The 23,814-nt window shown below is 41.6% G+C and overlaps 1 protein-coding gene across 2 annotated transcripts in view; it reads right to left on the bottom strand.

The window, feature by feature from the left end:
* Nachralpha6 (nicotinic acetylcholine receptor alpha6) overlaps window positions 1-22,765 on the bottom strand; it is a 391,747-nt gene extending 368,982 nt beyond the window's left edge. For both annotated transcript variants that reach the window (XM_076819769.1, XM_076819770.1), the window contains exons 1-2: window positions 21,493-22,765; window positions 19,383-19,920 (exon numbers count right to left, since the gene is read on the bottom strand). In XM_076819769.1, the coding sequence (XP_076675884.1) occupies window positions 19,383-19,518 (136 nt within the window). In that variant the 5' untranslated portion in view covers window positions 19,519-19,920; window positions 21,493-22,765. The remainder of the gene's footprint in view (window positions 1-19,382; window positions 19,921-21,492) is intronic.
* Between the last annotated feature and the right edge of the window lie 1,049 nt (window positions 22,766-23,814).

Raw genomic sequence — 23,814 nt, forward strand, 5'->3', positions numbered from 1 at the left:
CTGAAGAGATTCTCGAATGTACTAACTTTTCTAATAAAACGAAGTAACTAGATACAACGTAAAATATAACCACAATCCCTGATCAAAGACCCCTGAAAAGGGTGAATCTGAGTGTTCTCAGTACTATTTGAATATCTTCATTTTAGTAGTGTCTAACTGAATAAGCTACTCTCCAATAAAAACGTGGCAGGTATCTGCTTCTTTAAATCACACGAAGTAGTTTTATTCACAATGCTTGCCTCGTATCAGCAACTTCAGATTAAGAGTTACCCTAATAACCTTGACTCGCAAGCTTCTAAAAAATGCGGAGGTCCTCACCTTCTCATATTGACCGACAGCAAGCTTTTTAAACAGCTGAGCTTTCAGAATGGCGGATGCAGGGACTTGACTGAAGATGTTACTTTGGTTACTTCTTAACCCCATTGTTTACTACGCCAAGCACACATGCATGTCAAGATCACGAACATTATCAATCTGTCAGCATTGCAATTTAATTCGTCGAGGTTGAATAATAAAGCGTTTCTTGCAGTGATCTTACAAACGAATGTCCTAACAGTGCCCGAAGATAATTATTATAATTGAACATACATGAATTCAATATGATACCTCTAACTCTTATCACGATTTCGACGAATCAATAAAAAGTATCCTATTGTTATTCTGCAATTCATGATACTTTACAAGTTACGCAGACAAAAGAATTCCAAGAAGAATTCTCAATCCTTAAAAAGACAATACGGAACTAGCAAGATAAAGTGAAACAAGATTTCTCGTCTGCTGGTTTTCCCCTCCACGTGTACGAAGATGCAAACTGTAATTTTGCATAGAAATCCATCTTTACGTATAATTTATTTCCGCCTCCATTATTTAGTCGTACAAGTAAACTCCGTTCCATTATTTACATATCTCCGAGGCGTGTTCCGTATTAACGAGAGCGGATAGAAGGCGGGCAAGCATTCTCCACTCTTTCCTGAATGCATTATTTATTCGAACAAGTAGTCGCATATTAAATTGCACAAAACTTTCCGCGCCGGGCCACGTAAATAGCCGAGGCGGAACGACCAGCTTTCGCCTACTATCGGGAGCTTTACTTTGCCGTTTTGCATGGCAACGTTGGCACACGCGCGCAAAAGAACACCGATTCAAGGGCTTCGACTGTTAATGAAAGGCCAGTCGCCCGCATAATTAGACGAAATGTAATAATTGGACACCGACCGAGCACACGTGTACAGTACCCTGCGCTATTCATGCGATCTAAAGCTCGCTCGTTAACCTAAATGCAATTTTCTGTTTCAATTAAGTTGGCGAGCTGCTTCGTATCGCGACTCTGCGTCAAATTCAGCGCATTAAAAGTCTTTTACCTGGACGATGCGTTACTAATGCCATTAAAATGGCTCTCAACCGTATCGATATCATCCTACCTCCTCGATGCTTTCAAACCGATGTTCTCCTCGCAGATGAATTCATAGTACGTATCATTGCTGAAGGAATTGCGCATCCTACCTGCCCTAAACATTCCCCACTCATGTGTTGGACGAACGCGTCATACAAGTATCTTAACTATACGCCAGCACATCGTGGCTAGTCATCTCCACAAATATCTTGTACAGCGGCAACGACTCTTAATCATTATCGCTAGCCACCGCTTTCCACAGTTCCCTCCACGTCACCCTTATCCCCCCTTCCACAACTTCTGTATATATAATCCTGTTCCAAAATTCCAAAACCAGACCATTCCAGAACTTGATGGCGAAGTCTTTGTTAAACGCCGAAAAGCGTACACAGCGTAACACAGTGTTTCTTAAGTAAAACCTCTCGTAAAGACTTAGTTATTACAGTGTTGCACTCGACCCCCGACTCGGAATCCAACACATCTGCCACCATCTCGGTCCCACACAACAGACATTCCTGGATCAAACCTCGAACAGGATTAAGCCCAAAATCTGAAACTCAAAACCACCCAATTCTACTTCCCCCGCCAAACATTCACCGTTCGCGACTCGTATCGTTTCCCCGACGGTTTATCCTTCTTTCTAGAGCATCCCCCGTGTCCGCTGGCCCAGGAGATTCTGGGTCGACGGGGAATTTCCAGGAGCGCGGCCGACAAAAAAGAAGGTGCACAAGGACGTTGGCGGCTTGCTGCGGGTCCGTTCGTATAACTGAATAAGCTTCGTAACAACGAAGGCGGCTAGTCTCGAGGCGGGAGCCACTTACTCATTCGCTCCCGGATTGTTGGACAGGTAATTAGAGGAGCTACGCTTCGCCCGTGGGCCTAATTATAAAAGGGATCTTTTCGCTTCTCTCTTCATCAGCCTATTTCCGTCGCCCTCCTGTGCTTCCCTTTGCAACTTCGACGGCCATGCCCGTGGAGAACAAGAGGGCGGGGGGGAGGGAGGGGTGCGAGAGAAAAAGGCAGGGAGCGAGCCCCATGGAGGATGGTCGTGCCCGTACCAGGTGCGATCGCGGCCGTCAGCTGGTCCTGACCGATTATGATGTATTGATATCGCGCGGACAACACTGATCCAGTTTACCGTTCAACGCTTAATACCCGGCATGAAAATGGAGCTAATATTGGTGAGTACGCTCCTCTGCGCTGGCAAGAGATTGAGTAAATGACATGGCTGGCCGGATGAGGAAGATCTCATGCGCGCGAGAATTGACGATCAGAATATCGAGTGGCGTTAAAGACGCGACACCGGTGTAGGCTGGGTGTCTGGTGTCGATGTATGTAGCCCCCGAGTGCCGTGCTTTTCGGCAAGCGCGATGGAATAATGTAACGTCGGGAAGGCACATCGACGCTTTGACGTTTGCTTTGAGCGGTAAAAGCACAAATTCGTGGTAGCGTAAGTGTAGTTATTTGCGAAGGTTTTATGGATGATTCATGAATGAGGCGTTACTTTGGATTCTGACACTGTGATAATGAATAGTGACTCCAAAGTTGCCGATACCCTGTATCGCGGAACTCTGCACCTCGTCAACAGAGAGACCAACGATTCTGTCTAACGAATAACGCTTTTGTCACGTAAACGTCTTATACGTATCTTTATTTCTATCCTTTAGAATCGGCGTTGAAGAATGCACGGTTAGACGAGGTATTCCCTTTTGAGGAATTCGAATTTATTAACGTAAAAACGATTGGATGTAGGTATTACCAATTCTGCAGAATATGATACACAGTAGAGTGACCACCGCGTGCACCTAACGAGAAAATCATATTTCTGCAATCTCGGTTACTGTATTCCACCATAACGCTACGATAATGGAAACTGAGAATTCATATCAAGAAAAGTAAGCTAGTGAAATGTTCCAAAGAGATAAATTTTCTTGATCTCTTGTAATGGAGCCTTAAGGAATTATTTTGTAATTAAATCATCAGGTAGGTGTAACCGTTGTGCGAAGGTGGGTGGTCGCTAATGATTCCAGTGTTGATGCGACCACCCTAAAATAAACTCACACTTAAAGGAAAGGTAAGCGGTACCTACGTTACCAATATGGAAGAACAACTGGCAGTATTCATGAATACAGAAACATAGCTAGAGATAATCTTGACTCTAGAGCACTTGGCAAATACAGAAAATCATTTTTTGTTTAACATCTTGTAGGTGTTCCGCGATGCCACGTATAACACCACGGACACTGATTATCTTTTTTAACTGAAATGAACTCAGAGAATCTCTAAAGCTTGCAGCAATTTTATTCGCGACACGATTAAACATTTAACATGGCCCCGTAGTCACGTCTCGGTAAACTTCTTTAGCATTTGCATGAAATTGCCTGAATTCGCTTTGATCGCCAGGTGGCCAAAGGCTAGAACACACATCCGAGGGAGGACTTTCCGTTTAATGGAGATGTAACGATTGATCGCAACGCGCAGCAAGGAACGGAACTGACTATTTGACTGGTGCGCGACGCTGCAAACCAAATCGCGATTGTCGAAAGCGCAGATTGAACATTAAGATTGGATTATGTTAATGAAACACTCCAAACAAAAGATCCCCTGCTTTGCATTGGCAAACTCGCGCGAAACGTCCTCGAATATTTCGCAAACGTACGAGCCGAGGAAATGAAGCAGAAATCGACGTATCGAATGTAAGGTATTCACGGTTCATTTAATGCAGAAGAAATTCCGCGTTGGTGCCCCCGCATTGGAAACTCAATTTCATACTAACCTTCGAAGTGTTAAGAAATTCAAATTCTAATACCCCTTGAATCCTCCTCCCACGATCTACTTGCTGCAGAGAAATGTTTCATTCATCCAACCGCATACGTTAGACAGTGACGTCAAGCCTCGCCAGATCAAAGTGTCCATTACTTCCGAAATAAACCATATCGTCTAAGAAACTCGTTCCTCCAACACTATCCTTCAAATTGCCACGATAAAGTACCTCTCCTCGACGAGCAATATAATTATCACCCAAACTTTCCCTAGATTAAAATCGTCTATGAGCATAATTCACCCGGGAATGCCATATTCGAGCGTTACGATCGCGAATATCGGGTCGTAAAATCGCTGACGCTGTAAAAGGAAGACCTATCCGCGAGACCCTTCCGCGCCCAATGTCTTCTGGCTCTCAGACCCATTTAAATTTCTCGGCGAACCGCGTTGTTCGTCGAAATGGTGTCTCCACCCTCGAACTTTGCCCACATTTTTCTCAACCACACCGTAGCCTTGCGCTCTGCGCCGTTTCGCAGCCCGTTAGCTCGAACGGTTTCTAGCAGCCGCATCGCTCTTCCTATTTGGACTTTTTTTTCGGGAGTCAGATGTCGCGTGTACACTCGAAGTTTTATCCTGGAAAATAAAAGTTCACCGCACCGATCGCGCGGCGCCTGCGTGCCACCCGTATATTTATTCTGGCGACACAGACGACATTTCCTGAGGAGCATTTCTGCCCTGTCGTGTATATACGCGCGTGTGTGCACGCCCCTCACGGTTGGCGGTTTGTAAATAAGCCAAAGTACTTGGGAATCATTGCCAGAAAGTTTCGAGAATCTCTGGCGCGGCGAACTTCAACTGGATCGTCCGAAAAGTCGCCTGTCCTCGGCTCTGATGGCAGAAAAGCTACTCCAGTTTTAGGGATGAATGCTCGCAGCACCTCAACGAAAGTGAAATCGACTTGATTTCTGGATTCGTGACGCGGAGCTGGCTGTTTTAGATGATTTTTAAGCGACTTCAAAAAGGAGGAGGTTATAGATTCCACCCGTATGTATTTTTATTTTTTTTTTTGTTTGGCCCCGCATGACTACTCAGTATATGGACCGATTTTGATGATTTTTTTTATTCGAAAGAGGGCGATGCCCAGGTGGACGCTTCCAACACGGCATCAATATTGGCTCAATACTTTGCCAGGACTGGTTAATTCAAAATTCGCCTGATTACATCATTTGTATTTCATGTATCCTCGCATTTTAGAGTATTTTCGCGCGTTCAGTTGTAGACCCCATTTAACGAATTTGAGACATCCTTATTCTTACTTTTTCAAGCCGCTTATTTTTGGAATTTTTCGTTTCTAGCAAACGGCTCTTTTTTTACGAGCAGCTCTTTGTGTAAGCGTACCCATATTTTTTTACATTAATGTACTTTTATAACTTGAATAAGTATAAAGTTAAATAATGAAACAATTAAAAAAAAATTAAAAATGACTGAAAAAAAATAAAAATAACCTAAAAAGTACAAAATAATTATTTTCCTTATTTAATCTACGACTCTCAATGGTTTTTAGTAGGTGCCAGATTTGCACAGTACAAATGATGAGGCGCTGATATAAAAAAATTGAGAGTTGTAGACTAAAGTAGGGAAAAAATTAATTTTTACTTTTTAGTGCATTTTTAATTTTTTTATGTCGGTTTCAATGTTTTTTAAATTTTGTTATTGTTGACAGTCCTTGTCTATTACAAGTAACTGTTGTAGTTTATTGAGCTATGAAAGATTATACATTGTAGACGCCTTCCTGTGGAGTTCATCCCAGTAGGTATTCTAATTTGAGGTTGCTTTGTTTATAGATTTAAGTTTCCACACGAAAGACATTGTATTTTTCAACGAATCTAATTCTCGGTAATCTAATCTTCTCAGTAATTTTCTTCAATTATACACGTTTCTAGATAAAAACTGGAAAGCTGAATTTCTCCCCATATTAAGTATCCAGATTAATGCGAAACGATTAGGTCTGCTTCGCAGAAAGAATTATCACAGTTTCTTAAACACAAAAAATCGAAGACTCCATTTAAAATTCAGAAATATTACTATTAAGCAGTACATGCGATTAAATATTTCCAAGCTGCATTTTTTCATTCCACTCAACCTACAAATTCAAGTTCAAACCATTCAGACACATCCCTAAAGAACACTGACACAAAAGTTACATACCTATGTCTGCCTTCCCCAATTAAACGATTTCGAATGATTACGCCCTTCGAAACTTCTTGAAGTGGAAAAGTGGCCAGGCATAAATCACCATTAAAAGGCTCGAAGGGTCCTTGGACGTTATGAATGACCGTGATTTAAATAAAATGGATCACGGCCACCCTGTTCCCCGTGTAAACGAACCTTGAAAACTACGGCCCCGATCTTCAGCGTTATACGTTTCCCTCTGGTGCAAATTTGGGCAAGTCTGCGCGAGAACGAGATGATGAAGATGCCGCGGCGTTCTCTAACTAACTCCTCTGGGGATTTCCACCTTCACGACAGATTATTAATCATTTCGATGCTGCTAGAGGCCAACACCCAGAGGAATGCATTTGGAACTTTGGTGAATGAAATTTATACTGTCGCACGAAATAACGTATAGGGAGCGGGTTAATATGGATTGTGATTTTCATCTGGACACGGGAATGACAAAAGTTTCGCGTTTATATTGCTTCTAACAAGTCTCACTGACAAACAGCACGGCATTTAGGACACGCGTACTGCAAGAACACACCCATGTATTGCCGGTTCCAATTAAAAGTTCATCAATTGTGCCACGTCGCTTAAATTATCTAGATTCTGCTGCGAAACTTGACGCGCGTTTATTGTTATCACGTTTGCACGAAGTTAGTCGAATTTTGATTGCGCCGCGGTTTAGTGTAGGTACTAATTGCTAGGGTAAGAAGGATCGGTGATATTAAGTTTGTGGGAGAGGCCTGTCCTTAAACACGCAAAGTTTCGAGCACCTATAATGGAAAAGGAAGATCTCTAATCAGTATGTAGTTTTCTCTAGTTTATTCTACTTGTGTTTAGTATTCTATAGCTTGAATTATTAAACAGTGCGACACCAACAGTTTCCACAATAAATAATTACCTTGTTTAAGATTTTTAGAAAAATGGTCTAAAGTCTAAATGTTCGTCTATGTTGAAAGTGTTCTACGACATTTGGATCCAGTAATTTGTGTTTTAAAAGTGCATAACACCCTACACATTTATTTAAGGCTTCTGTTAATTTGTGAAGAATGGTGAAAGCAGCACAATATCGAACTGTTTTTGAACACGTGATTAGAGATCAGAGATAAATACTACAGAGGAATAAATTAAGGAAAGAGTGTATTGTAACTGAAGAATAGCGACGCGCTACCATATTAAAGGATTTTATTCTTAAATCCATCAGAAGCTAAATTAACGTTTCATAAACTTTGAACGTTTAAAACCTACATATGCGCATACCAGCTATTACAAAAACGGTATAAACGGTTTTTATTTACAAAAAGTATTTAAATCATTGTACATACATATGTCATCATTAAGTTTAGCATAAGCAACACAAAGCAATTATTTCGATATCTGTGCAATTATAGTAGAATAAAATTTCCGTACAAGTATGTGTCTGCTGACGATGAGAACATCGACACGTTAGTTGGTCCAACAACGTCTGTAATCTCGAAAGTTTACAAAAACATGGGAACACTCGACAACCTCGGCACACAATTAACCGCGATATTAAAAACAGTATAGGGAGGGTGGGTACAGAATGCTTGCTGTTGATCCTATACGCGTAAAGCTGGCAGCTTTTTTCCATTAAAACTAAAGTCCATTTGCTGATCCGTAATGAAGAGCTTACCAATTACTCCAGCTACGAGATTGCCTCGCGAAAGTAGAAATTATAATTCGTCATAAAATACGGGGCACAATTTTCATTATCAGATACGCGGTCAACATGATTCACTAGAGACTACCAATTGAATTCCACCTCGAACCAGTGCGAGCCCCCATCGATCCGACGGCTGATTTAGCGGTGGAAGCCGTTTTCTAAATCGAATGAAACCTCCACTCACACGGGCCCACACAGGGACAAATCGGCTTGTTCGTTACCACGTATCGTTGCACGTGTCAAACACGACGCGGATTCGTTTGAATCCATGATCGAACAGAGAAACTTATGCAAAAGAAGACCGCGGACCAGGCTGTATGACGGATTATACCGGATGATTCACAAGTGAGTATCAATATTCCAGGGAATGAATCTACTTATTTTATTTCTCATTTAGTTTTACTACACTTCGTCGTGATTAATTTGTAGCTGAATGCGTAAGTAGAGTATGTTCCTACAGCAAACTCAAAAATGTGCTAACAACCATAAACTGCTTGGTGAAGATGATACCTATCGTTCTAGGCATACTAAATGAAATATACAGTGGGCCACAAAAGTGTTGGGACACTCTTTGAAACAGAATAATTTTTTCAAAATTAGTACAAACGACTTGAGTTTTTTTTAGACGCCAGATTATAGAAGGATTAGTTTACTAAGTGACGTGTTTCGTCGATTTGAAAAAAAATTTAATTGGTCGGAATAGTGAAGAAAATAGTGAAGGTCGTTTTTTCAATTTTTTTATTTCAGCCTGTAATGAAAATTTAAAAATTCCGTTTGTAGATTTAAGTAAGTTGTATATACGCTGAAAATTTCATCGAAATTTGCGTGATTCCTAGTTACAGTAATAGTATTCAGAAGTTTGCAAGTGTAAATAAATATTCTATGACCATTTCATAATATTGTAATTCATTTCTTAGACACATAAGGCCCTAAAATATATGTCAAACTCAATTCAATTTTAATGCATTCAAATTAGGTAAATTTAATCATATAGTTTATGATTGTCAACACGTTACTGAGAGAAATTAGAACGTCTCGTGTCTGTAGATCAAACAAGCTGAAGACAAGTGTCGTTGCCTCCTTGTGGCAAATAAAAGGTTCTGCTTTCGAAAGAATACGAAAGCGTAAAAACGCGAGACACGTTGCAGTTCTAAAAACTGTAGGCAGGTTGATCTAATAGATTACCGAACTAAGATTCGAATGTAGATCTACCACATGGTTATGTTACTAATTCAGCTGTAAAAGCCACCGACAAATTCCTTTTCATCAACCTGGACATCGAAAAATGCATCTTACATAAATGGCGTCTATTTAAAAGAATCTCAGGTGATAGGGAATATTGTAATATTTAGAAGACCTCGCGAGTTTAAAATGAAAAGTAGAATATAAAACGAAGAGTTTACCCTAACACAGAGTGTAAAATTGAGAGTCGGTAGTCGTCTCCCAGTAGTCACAACAACAGTATTCTTCAGCGCTCTTCCTACAAGTGCTCTTGAGCGTTTTCCCCTTCGTCAACAAAAATTCGTCCTCTATTCACAAGTTTTTCTACTATATACCACCGAGATACTTTCTCCATTACTCAGTTCTAATCTCTGGAGGCACGTTTGTGCCTTCAACTGTTCTTTCCTTGTGGAAATATAAGCGAACCAAGATGTTCTTCGTAATTTCGTTCCTTTCCCATTTTAATATTCAACCTCTACACTTCATCTCAGGGAACAAGTACGTACAGGACAAATAGTTATCTGGCATTCATTAAAAATTGAGACAACTTAGAGTCGATACGCTTATTAAGACTTAATTATCAATGTTGCATGACTGCAACCTGATGATTGCAGGAGGTTTAGGTCGACAGATAACTGAGCTCAATTGCGACTAAACTTGCATGCTTCAAGAGTTGTAAATTGATTAAAAGATAATAAAGAGACAATCTTTCACTTTTGGAAACATATCATTTCTCTTTCAGGTACAATAACACCTCTTTCTTTTTTCACGGCAAATAAAATCAACAGGGTACAATTTTCTTTCAAGTTCTAAGCTAACAACTAAAATTCCAAAGATTAATTTCGATCTTCCTCTCAAGAATCCCAAACTCATGCACCCCAGTTTACCACAATTATTCAACGAATCCCTGTTTTAATAGAAATATTCCAGGCCAGTGTATTCCCCGCGTTTACCAGGTAGGCGTGAATTTCGCGTTGATACCTTGAACACGAAAAATTGCGGAATAATTTGTATATGCCTTTCGTGAACTCGGCTACGTGCAAGCCCGAACGTCGCATCACGGATGCACTTCGCATGGAGGATTGTAAACGCGCACTAATACACAGGGAAAATAAGGCAGACGATAGGTTAAGCCGACAAGGCTTACTGACGCCGGGCAGAAAAACATTTTTCCTCTTGGCAAAACCTCGGTCGCAAGCCTCTCGAGCACTACTCCTTTCAGTTAATGCCCGTTTCGTACTCGCACGCGGGCTACGTGTGCACCCTCGAGCGATAGGGTGGGGGCGTGCGTTTCTGCGAATCAATATCGGCCGTTATGGATGTTGTTTCCAGTCTCTAGGTAATGCGATGTAAAAATCTCGACATCTGACAGCCGTGGGAGCTTAAACGAACCAGCTAGCGAGGCTGTACACCTTTATTTAATCCGAAAGCTGTAGGAGCTGGACTCGATAATAGCAAACAGGCACGAAAGGCACAATGCTCTGGAGCATGCGACAGTTTTCTTTCGAATTTAATAGGACTATTTATACGCGTCTGTTTTTAATACAGATGCAGCAGGAAGATCGAATGACCTAATGCTTTATTTCATACGGAATGTAATTGATATTTGCAGGTGCATGACAGTATTTTCTGGTATACAGAGGGTCTACGGAGACAAATATGCTAAGAGGGTGTGATAGTCATAGTGTCACTGAACACAGTGGATGGAAGTTGCTTCCAAATCGTCAGTCAATGACTATTTTCTAAGCCCGTGGGAAAGCTCTGTCGCTTTTCTTTTGGCAATGTGGATCTGACCTTTAATTAAAGGGGAAACTCGTAATTGGTACGGGGGGTTGCACGATTCATTGTAAAAAGTATGCTTTTTGAAGAAATGAAACATGTGCTCAGGGAATATTGAACTATGAAGGTGTCCACTGATAAAGTGTACTAACAACACTGTAAATATTCTTTATGTAGGCAAGTGGACAATGTATTAGTAGTAGCAGACAAATATCTGTATAAAGTTTTTGAATAGTGGCTCACCAAACTTCCATCTAGTGAGTTACTCTCTGAAAAAGATTCAGATCACGATGACTCGTAATGCTAAAGAGATATTTCTTGGGTATTTGATTTTGTTATTAAATATTTTTCTTAATAAAGATTGAGTGTAATAGATTAAGTGCAGTCTATTTTTTCCCCAAAATATCCATTGGGCCTTTGAGGTCCAACGTGTGTCCAACTATTCTTCTAGTATAAAACAGGTTTTGAAAATTCTGAATAAAAATATTTCTAATATTCTACACTACATACGCTTATTACATGTGAACTAGTAAACAAATAAATACACTGTTATCTTCATATTAAAATATTACGCTCAGAATTAGTTTCGACATTTATACAAATTATTCCAATAAGAGAAGGAATGTTATATAACAAAATACTCATACAAGAAATAAGACAACATTCAAAGAATGGGAGTCCGTGTAACGGAGGTTCCGCCATATTGCGTCGAATTTCCCCACTCATGGAAATTACAATCATATCCAAATAAATCAAATCAATCGCAAACACGTGTTGAATATTTCGCTGTATTCTACTATCGATAGATCAGTTTCTATCAAATAGCAACAATATTTATCGTTGTAACCAAAGGATCTGTGCATAAGCAATGAAAATGTACGCACCTTCCGGCATGGTTGAAACTTTAAAAGCTGGGCATGAAAAGCGTTCGTCAAGTGTCTTTGAATTTCCAACTTCCTTGATTCCTTAAACACTTCACTTCACTAATGAATCTACGCGCCAACAGCAACAGTCATAATCCTCTAGAGGAGCAACAAACTAGGTGCAATTAAAATATGTGAACTGGAAGATTCAAAGTAACTTTCTACGTGCTTCACGGAGAGAACGACAGCGCGCGAACACTAGAAATGTCGAGCAATTAAATGATCCAGTTCGCCACGCGACCGATAGAGGCACTAGCGTCGATCTAGCGAGCGCGAGAGTGTCATAACTGTAGCCGGGAAATACGAAATGAAATCTCGTTATGGGAAAGTTACCATAGAGTTTTAATTTTAAATCGCTAAATACATGGGGCAATTAAACCTTCTGGAATGACGGGACCAAATAAATCGTGAGTAGCGTCAAACCCTTATGACTTCTGAATACATTGAACAAGGAAATCACTGTTAATTAGTTAAGTATACCGTGAAAAACAAAAGCAACTCACCGCAATATTATTTCCTTCCTTTTAGTTTTAGAATTATTTCACAAACGAAATCTAGTTTCAGTGGAAAGATCCTTGCCTAGACAAAACAGTTAATAATTCTCAACCTCCGCAATATTTACCAAGTTAAATGCCAGCAATTTCGCTCGTTAAAAGCCTCAGCGAGGATTTATATAATCCAGCAGAGATTAAAAACCCCATAGAACACATGAGGTGCTGGTGTGACTCATTAAAATGAAGGGTGGACCGTTATTTCCGGGTATTAATTTACCTGTCTGAACCATGCGAATGGTAGGTCGTTTGATATCCTTTTAAGGAAATCCTTGACGTAACGTACTACATAATTGAGGGAGAATCTTACCAAGTATAAAAGGGAATATAAACCTCTCTATGTTTGGTAAGCGACGTCGATAGATTTTCAGAGGACACAGCTTTGATAAAAAATAATTTTCAAGTGCTGCACGAAAGAGATTAAAGGTTGCAAGGGACACGGCCATGCAACAGTATTTAACCCCTCTCCCTTAATAAACCTGACAGTTAAGCTGAGGAGCTTTAACAAGAAATAGGTAGAAAGAAGACCCTGCGGTCTCTGGCAGAGGGAACTATTTTTCGTCAGGGCAATCTTGTCACCGTATAAACATCGCCGTAGAACGAGCAACGAATCCTTTCGCCGGAGTAAATAATTGAGAAACAGCTATCGGCCGGCGTAAACCTTAAAATGGAAAAATACGCAGTGTCTCGGCCAGTTTTGCACGTAGCTATCTGCACTCCCGTTGGAAATAACTCACGATCGCGAGCACCACTGGGGTTGGATATCTCTGAAATCTAGCCCCTTCGAGGGGATATTTCAGCCGAAGCATAGCGATAAATCGGATGACTTATTATCGAGTGTAATCTCCCAACTGAAGGAAGAAATGTGCGAGCTCCGACCTTCGAAAATACATTCTTCATGGAAAAAAATTGTATAGCTGTATTAACGCTTCCTGGAGAGTCTTCTCTGTGATTTATTTCTGTAGAATATTCAGAAGAAATGTTCACGTATTAAATGGTCTATAATAGTCACTATATGAAGTGGCTGAAATTAAAAAATCAGTTAATATTTCTGTTTAGGTGTACCTCATTTTGATTTTCATCTTATATTTGAGGAGACGGAGTAACTTAATAGTTACATCGTTTTGTTATTCTGTCCGCGTTATCAGAGATTTGATATCATTGGATCACGTGCATTTATACAGCTGGTCTTTATGTCCCAGCAACTTTAAGGCTGAGCAATCATTTATTGGAAATGACTGTAAGGAATTTGTTAAATATTTGTTAAATATTGCTTGACCGCGACCAAAAGCAGAAGCAGATTTCTGTTGAGGTAGAATTACATTCGCAGGCCTATATCAAAGAGCGCTGCACACAGAATTCGACGCGAAATCGCTCTCTATTGTAGAATAATTGTTTTACACACCAATAGTACCAAAGTAGCTGCAATGTATGTACTTATTGCATAATATGCTATTTTAGTATCGCGTACGTAACATGCTTAGCAAATGACTGTGCCTCCATTCTCATCTGTATAAAGTTAATATGTTGAATATTTCCCTTTGATGACTACCGAAAGCATATCCATTCTCTTGTAAATTGGTGTGTGTAAATCTGATGAAACTTGTATCACACAGTTCTAACATACATAATTAACAATAAAATGTAAATGATGAAGCGAAACTTACGGAATTGGCAAACTATTCTATTAAATTATTAGATTAAACAGCTTTGGGGTTCGAAGAAGGGAAGGCGACGCTTCAAGGGTCAATCCAGTAACCTTTTTTCTCACATTGCGTTTCCACATCTTCATCGTTCCCTGAGGGGGAGATTGATAGCTACGAGGATTCAGAACATATGGATCCTATGAAAATTGGCAGTTTTCTTCTGGGACTTAAGGAAACTGAAATTGAATTCTCTTTTTCGTGACTCGCCACGTACAGAAAAAATTAAATAAAAAACACATCTAATTTGACAAGTATTTAATCCATTTTTTCATGTCTTCATTTGTTCCCTTCTATAAGCTTGCTATACTATTTGACACTAGTTAACATGAAGTATAACAATCCTGGGAAGTTAGATTAAATTTTATTATTCATTGTTCCTTATTCTTTAAGCTCCTTAAAAGTAAGATTCATTTCTTTCTCCTAGTTATTTATCTCCAAAATACTGTCTCATATTTAAAATGAAACGTTCACCTCTTAAACTATCCTGGTCAATATCCAAAGAGGGAATAGCCTTATTTTTCCGTTCTACATAGGTTTTACAGAAGCTTATTAAATTGCTAAAAATCCTGCAACACATTTCATCGGACAATCAGAAGTGAAAGTAACTTTTAAAATTCATTTTTGCTTTTTTTTATGCTTTCCATGGCGTTAGATATCGAATTCTTTGCAGCACACCATTTCATTCAGCGCGCGTTGGTAGGAATTAATAATTGAGACGATTTCCACGTTCTTAAGGGCTGAACATTTTTTCCACTCGGTTGACCTGTTTCTTGTCTTCTGTGCTAGTGCTCGACATTCGGTATCGCGTCACTTCTGTCCCCAGTTCCCGTCGTGAATATCGCTGAACCACGTTTTATAACGGGCGTTTTATCGACAATCATTCATGCTGCTGGTGCCATGATGAGTTCAATTTCGTGAAAATTGCTCGAGAGTCACTCGAAGTCCCGTTGATGCATAGTTGTCAAAAAGGGTGCATAGTTGAGATTTTAGACAGGTTTCATAACGTCCCCCAAACTTCACCTGATAGGTGGGTAATGATCTCCCGGGAACTAATCATTCTTGGTCTACAGTACCTACTAATTTTCATAATTATTATTCAGACTTCAGTATGTGTTAGATTGATACATAGTTAATATTGTTGAATGTCGTTATTTTTAAAAATTGATACCTTTAGTTGAATTTTGTTTCGTGAGATTCTTTAATCTTTTTCCACACATCCACCAGTTATGGAGCCTGTGTCATTTTCAATTCAAATAATTTTTTGTGAAAAATAGCTAAAGAACTTAGAGACACGAAATGATGGCGCGTGTGGAAAAGTTTCCTGCTCCGATTTACAAACTTTTTACATCAATTGTAGACAATTTCTTTTCTTTCCAGATTTTCAAGCTTTAGTCATTTTGAATTTGTGAAAAATGGCCATTAAATCAGCCCGACTATTTACGTCATAGTTCTAGAAATATTACCTGTCAAGTCGTTCCAATGTGAAGTTCTCGCGGCTAAAGCATATTGATTTATACGAAGTCTCTACTTTTTAACATTCGTATGTAATATAACTAATATATTAATATTATTTAGCTTGTGTTATCAGACGTAACAAAATCAGGCCTCAATCTAATACATCTCTTTGATTAACAAACTGTATGGTATTCTATTCCATTCTATTCCCTCGCATAAATGCATGTAATCTTAATATGTACACAACTTGTTGCTGAGATATTATCTCACTATCTTAAAATAGTAGGGAATATTCATATTAAAATTCGAGCATGATTCACAGTAGCCATATTCTTCTCAATTAAGGTGTCAACTTCTCTTCAAAATTCACGTTATTACGACAGCTACCTGTCTTCACAGACAGAAAATCTTAGTTACCTACTCTCCACTCACTAAATCACCGATTATTTTCCAGATACTATAGAATTCGACTCGACAGAAGTAAATGCGCAATTCCATCCGAGAAAAAGACTCTCTCTGACGAATCCAGTCAACTAAAAGAACAAATGGATCCTTCGATCAGAGGAACAAAAAATCTCGAGCTACTTTAAAAATCTCCATAGAAATTCGTACGAAGTATCTCTTTTAATCAACAGAGTGATCGACAAATTACCATAGCGACTCACATTACGTTCTGTACAATACACCTTCACAAACTAAGTACTACCAAAGTGTACTTAAAAAATCACACCATTCGTGATATTATAACCAATAAGCAGACCCCAAAATGCCCGCCTGAAATATCCATCTCACATGTCAGGGTAGGCATACTTTCACTGTTATCTGACTAAAAATTGATTCACCCAAAGCTACGTGTCTGGAAAGACACATATGAATTAAAATGTGATTAGAAAGTAATCTATCAAAGAAGAGATTAACTTTCCAAAAACATCATGACCCATTCTTCCATTATGCACTCAATGGGCACTTCTTAATCCTCCACCGCAGCAGGTGAACACAACCACGTTACTTAGGCGCGAATTTGCATTGGCGAAGTGAAGCAAGGTAAGAACCAAGCACTTGTCATTCAGGGAGAAGCGAAATGCGGTTTCGTCATGGCTGGGCATCGATTCGAATCCGTAGGCTGTAACGAAGTGAACTGAGACTGATTTCATTATACGCTGCACTGTCACCGACCGTGCCAGTCGTAACTATGATTGACGAGACGGTGTATTATACAAGTTTGCCAGGAGATTCTCAATGTAACGAGCTATTCGTAAATCGTGCAGCTCGTACGCCGCCAGACCGGGGGCATTGCGGTTCTGATATTAAATTTCGGATACATATACATATATTTCGGTTTAATCAATACCTCGTAAAGAATGGAGGAGAAACGAATTTTAAATATTAACTCCGCGTGCTGTGTTCCCTTGCGCGACCAATCGACGGTTAATCCGATACGTTTTTCGCTAAAAACGCGGAGTACTTGGAAAGTGGAGCGCGAAATTTCTTTATTAATATCCTGTTCACGAGAATCGTGGCCCCTTCTAATAATAAATCCCCACGCACAGAAGTATCCGAAACGAATGCAACAATGTAATTGTGAAACGTTAGGAGTTTGAGGGGGGGAGCGTTTACAACCTTTGTGAGGTTGAGTTTCTTGCAAATCCGTGGAAAAGAAATTGTTTGGTAAAGTAACAAGTACTCTTACAAGAGCGTTAGTATCATCATCATCGTCAAGAATAAGCTGTCTCCGTGAGAAGTTGAATTTATCATTAGTAGGTACACTAAATATAACGGAACGCAGAAAAAACCTAGCTAATAGAGATTGATTCGATAGTTCTTACTGTAATAAATCTTCTAACGTATAAAATGTAAACAATAAACCCCATTTCCCTTAAACACTAATACTTTTTCATTTTCCCTCGAAGATCTCACATTTCCTTATGTCTCCTACCGTTTAGCAACGGGTTTATGTGACATGCAATTAGAGATTCTATAGGTTCCAGAATAAGGGGAAGCGGACGGTCTATGGTCAGACGCGTTTTACAACCGTTTCTCCTCTTTATCATCATAGTACGAAATTCCTTTTTGTACGCTACAAATTAACAAGAAAATTATCTCAATGTCATTGATACACTCCCATCAAACTGTGTGCAGCATAGTCAATAAAACAACTCACACACAGTAAACACCTTGTAGCAGTATTTACGAATTTCTTCACACTCCGTGCAATCCATACTAGACAAAAACTTCTTCGCTAACTTCGATAATTTCCAACATAATCAAGTGGCAACAGTGATTGCACTATTCTTATAACGTACTGTGTAGGTCGCATACGAGGGATCACGATTTATTTATTGGAATATAAAGACGAGTAAATATATATTTGTGCACATGTGCACGCCTATACATGCGCACGTGCATGAGACCAGACCCAAAGAAAGGGGCAGGGTTGGAAATGGAGGAAGTAGCTCTGAAAGCGAGTCTCGATAAGCTCGGTGTACCACCTCTAATTAAGGTTCACTTTGGATTTCCACTTTACAAGGTGGTAACCGACCCGCCACGATGGAACTGAAAACGAGGTCGTACAAATTTCGGTCTGCTTCCACATCGAAACTTTTCCAACATTACGAAGAAAGTTTCGAGCAAGAATTCTTGTATAAGAAGGTTCGTTGCAACGAAATTAAACCGTGTATGACAAGAAACGTGTCCTCCACTCTTACATTCTCACTGTGGTCGATAATGGAAGTTGCGGTGATCTCGGACACTATGCGAAATGTATGTGAAACCATTATCCAAGCTGCCACGTGTATGAAAAGTGGAAAGAACAACATGGCAATGTATATAGATCCATAAATGCTTCTGAGTTTGAATTTTTTGTTACTGCGTACGTAGTTGAAGCAACTCTTTTATCACCCGCGTATGTATCATGAAAAAAAATCCTTCAAATACTTCGTCAAACATATCTCATTCTAAGTGTCCAAAAAAATTCTGATTTGTAGGTTCTTTGACAATGTTTCTTTGAACCCAATTCTAACGAAGTGAAGCAGATAATCTGCGAGTCCATTCCAAACTCCCGAGAATATTCGTGTGCGCGAAACAACTTTATACAGAAATTCTAGTATAGAATGTAAATGAGGGTGAGCCAAGGGTAGCTCGATGAAATTCAAATTCCCACCATCGTCTCGATTAAACCGACTGGGAACCTATATCTTCGAGCACCCAATGAAATGTGACCTATATCAAAACCTGCATCAAAGACCCTTACATCAACTACATTTCCTAAGTCTTGAACCTTACAACCGAACCAAAACAAAGCAGGCAATCAGATGTGACAAATGCATTCTTCGAATTCGAATCACACTTGATACACTCGACAACGGAGATGGAAGAAAAAGGACTTAAAGAGCGATGTACTACCAAAATCAGCACACAATTTCAATTTCCTTACGCTTAATCTATCAAAGGGCAACTTCAGTTCCATTTCGATCAACACCTTCAGTTCCAATTAAACCCTTACACAACACCTCGGCTAAGCAGGGCTTTAAGGACAACTTTAAGGCTCGAAAGGCGACTTTGATCGTTATTAGCGCTTGGTTTCGAGCTACGCCCAGCCAAAGTAAATCCTTCTGGCGCGGTATTGCCCGGCACGATTGGAAATTATCGAAGATTGGGTGGACGGCAGTCGACAGGCACGAGACTTACCTTGAGGTAGGACGGTGAGCAAAAGGACTATTTGGAGACCGGCGCTGACCATACAAAGCTTTATTCGCATCTGCGGCAGACCTCTCGTCCGGCTCGCCATGGCGAATGAATTTTGCAGACTCGTCCAGGTCGACATCTCGTATTCGCCCAGGGTCGGCTACCCTGAATCCGCCTCCTCCTCTCCACCGCGCGTTCCGGATGCCCTTGTTCGTTCAGCTCGCGCACTGCACAATTTCGTGTCACTTCTAGCTGCGATCACCGTCTCGAACGTCACCCGGAAACTCTTTGTCGCGTGCTCTTTCACTGATTAGAATCATGGTGCCCTGTAGCAGAATCTCGCGTGAATAGTCCACGATGCACTCGCCAACGGGCCACCCTATTCCGCCGTCACGACCAATCGTTTCCCCATCACTTTCTGCACACGAACAACGTACGGTTTCGTCCACTTCCGTCAAGCTTCGCCCTCGTATCGACAGTGGTGATGGCTCTAGGTCCGCGTCGACTGTCACCGTGCTTGAAGCATGCTCGCGTTAAACCCCTGAAAACAATTGTTTCTTAATTGTCAAACTAATCAATGGAGGGTGACAAGATAGAGTCTGCGTTGCTTTAAAGGAGAGGCGACGTTTCGTGATGTTCTACTGTTTCGATTACCACGTCAATGGGTATATTTTGTTTTTGTACTTGCTTTTTGGATTTTCTTGTATAGAAGAAGGTACGTTATAGAAACATATGAGCCGTTTATTTTGAAAGTGGCCTACGTCCATTTGCCAATTATTTTTTGTTGATTGTAGTAACGTGTACAACTTGAAGTTAGTGTTAAAAATTTATATATGAACAAATTTTAAATATAAAATGGACTTAGGTCACTTTCAAAATAAACGGCTCGTTATTATTTATTGGAATGTGTTATATTGACCGAGAGTTTCCCATAATTAAGGTGGACAAAAAAGAAGGGCAGGAAAACAGAATTTTGGGAGAGATGCAGGCTATTTAAATCCGTACGAGCATACTCGGTGATTCGTCCGGTATATGCGCGACATATACCACTACTGACAGAATTCATGAAGTATACGAGCACATTAGCAGACGGGGAATACACTTCAAGAGATTTAATTTCCTTGTAATTCTGACACAAAACTCTCTGTTACAAACACGCTGCACTTCCCACGAAAATTTCAACATAATATTTCCCGAAGTCCACAAGGTACCTTCTTCGTGATTGATAGTGATACTGACAGAAATTTCACAACATCTACGGTTTCATAAATTTTATACAGAATGTCAAAATTGATAAGAATGATATTTTTATAGAGCACTTTAATTTATGTTTACCGTTTTAATTTATAAATTGCCGTTTAATTTATGAGTACCTTGGAAATCGACGATTCTCTTCATTTACAACGCGGTTCTAGGTTTACTATTTCGCTATAAGTGGAAAGGGATTTCGCGTGCTCCCATCGGAAAGACGTGCTTTGATTAAAAAGAGATTGTTGCCATTTCATCAGGAACTGCTATCGCGAACCCCCATGCACAATTCTCGAGAAAAAGTGAGCGTATCACGAAGTTGCGAGATGGGCTTCCTCAAATGCCTCTTTTCTTCTCGTCATTTACTTCTTTGAAATATGACCTGTGAAGTGGTCTTGCTAATAAGACTTGACTGATGCCTCTAAGAATACGTGTCACGTGTTACCATCAAGATATTACCATCGTTCAAAAAATATAAATTGCTTGAAATCGTCTATTACTTTGGAAGCTTGCAAGTTGAACGAAGTCCTAGATTTATTTACGAGAAACGTTCGCATAAGACATCAAACACTCGTCATGCTTTTAATTTGAGCAAGTTCAATACATACTTTTGTAGATAATTCATTAACTTCACATTACACTGATTTTGGCACGTTTTGGCCTCGTATTCTCGAAAACATCCCCAAGAAATTGAAACATCTCCCATTTTAGCCCTTCGTAAACCCGCGAGAGAAGCACGAGTCGCAAATATCATGGAACACAGAAAACCCATCTACTATCTACCACAAAGTAAGCCCCTAACCCTAAAAAAATATATATCCAAAACGTTCCAAAACTGTTTTCTAATTTGTCAATACGAACGTACCTACGATGGCGTTCAGCATCTGTCGCCAGGGTATCATTAATCAATTACGCGTTCAACGTTCTAGCCTTGCAATTGGATACACATCGGACGAGCACGTTGTATCAGAAAAGGGCTCGTCGCATCCGCGCGTGTGTGGGTACAAGTGTTTCACGAGTCTTTCAGATGCTCTCGATTCACAGGTGTTCGTATCAGAGACGTGTATTCCACGGAGTACACCGTTCCCTGTTCCTTGGTATTTAGCCAGGCAGCAGCATTCACTGCCACGGATACACTTTTCCTCTCCGAAGTACAACCGAAAGTATTAAGCATTAACAAGTGCACCTCGTTCTTTCCACACACTTAGGTCCCTTCACCTTCGATCTAGGTAATATTTCTCACGAGGATTCCTCATAACCACTGTGCACGGATCAAAGGGGATCGCGTAGAGGGTTCGACGACCCACAGCTGTGCGTCTAAAATGTTCCCAAATACCATGAAAGGTTCAGCCGACCGTATCACCTGGAAGGATCGACGTGTTTCTTGCCAGCACCACTGAACCTGGACAGAGCCTCGGCTACGGTCCCGGCACGATTATCATACGTAGACGCGTCTGAAGAAGGTAACCGTGCTATCGCGACCCTTGGACGCACCACGAACCTGCGTTCGCAGCCTGATCGGCCTCATGCATCGTCTTCCTCGTTTCCCTGCTGTCCACTGCATCCTCCATCCTTTCGTGTATTAGCACCCACCTTCCACCACCTTCGCTGCCTCCTACTTCACCGGGAGCGCAACACGGTGCTGGCCGTATCCAGGCAACTTGGCCAAGCGTGCTGCTCCCACTTTTCTGCAGCTTCCTCTTACATCAAATCCTCTCGCCCAGCATCGTTTCCCCTTTATCATTCGTTGCACGTCCACCTGCCCTGCTCTTCTGCAAAAACATTCTCCCTTGTTTACGTCGGCGACTCGGTCTATCTCCTCCCGTCGATCACATCCTCGAGGCTGCCCGAGGGAGCTACGGCGATTCCCGTGGTCCACGCTGACGCTCTCGCCCCGTCATGTTCCTTGGCTCGCCCTCGTACGCGGTACCGTTCACGCTACCCTGTTGCTGCGGGCCTCGGGCCCCGCGTAGCCCGGTCACTGTTCGGCGAACGCGTTCTCGCGTGCGTAGGCACGGGTGACCGACGTCACACGCACCGGCCGCTATCGGATAAAGTCAGGCCGGTGTGGCACAGCGACAGGGCGACGAGTAACAGAAACGTACGCAGGCTACGCTCGCCGAAGATGCACTATCACACGCGGCCACGTAACCAGATCTACAAGCAGACGTAGGCGACTCGCGGTAGACTGAGACAGCGGTCGAGAAAAAGGTGAAGCGGACAGAGGCGAGGCGTGTGCGCGGATAGAGCCAAAGGGGCAACAGGGTAGACACGGACCGAGGGTGGGAAAGAGAGAGAGAGCGAGAGAGGGTGGGAGGGAGACAAGGAGAGAGTGAATCGAGGGAACGAGAGGGAAGGAGAAGGACTGTGATTGCGAGAGGAAGAGAGAAAGAGGAACGGGAGGGTGAGTGAGAAACAGAGAAGAGGGGTGAGCGTGAGAGGGAGAGCCAGCCGGGAGAGAAAGAGAGAGAGAGCGTACACAGGGTGTATGTGTGCGCGCGTGTGTATAGGTGTGGACGAATAAGAGAGAGTGCGAGAGAGAGTGTGCTAGACAGAGACACAGAAAAGGGGGAGAAAACCGCCTCGTTCTGTGATCGGGTATCCAAACGGAACTGAAAGTACCCCTGAAATAGGAGGCGGTCGGGGTCGTGTACGAGCTGCCGGTCGAGCTCTCGCGACTCGCAGCTACCGCCGCGATATAGACGCGAGGAAGGCTCCTCCGCGATGGGTACAACCTTCCCTCCAGCACCCCCCTAACCATTCGCCATCCCTTCCTTCAGGCCACCCCTACCGTTCGCCGTTCAGTCCCACCACGATTTCGCGGGAAGCTGCGGACTGGACCACCACGCAACTAGCGTCCTCCCCACTCCCGGTTCGGCTACCAGCCGGGTGCCCTGGTGAGACAGAGACGAAGGATCAGGAGAGAGTGGGTGGCCTAGGGTGGAGGGCTCGAGGACACCATCCCCGAAGCCCACCCCACAGATCAATATTCTGCCCACCACCGTGTACCAGAGAACTCTCTGCTCCTCTCTTTCTCCACCCAACAGATGCTGGATCCTTTCGTCTCTCTTCTAGCCAGCTCGCGCGAACCCCCATAAGCTCGCCACACCGGTACCGCGTGACTTTCGAGGTGTGTGTGCGCGTGCCCGCGCACCCGCCTGTGTACGTGTGCTTGCCATCCCCCTTC

The sequence above is a fragment of the Andrena cerasifolii genome, chromosome 9 (genome assembly GCF_050908995.1).
Source record: "Andrena cerasifolii isolate SP2316 chromosome 9, iyAndCera1_principal, whole genome shotgun sequence".
NCBI lineage: Eukaryota > Metazoa > Arthropoda > Insecta > Hymenoptera > Andrenidae > Andrena > Andrena cerasifolii.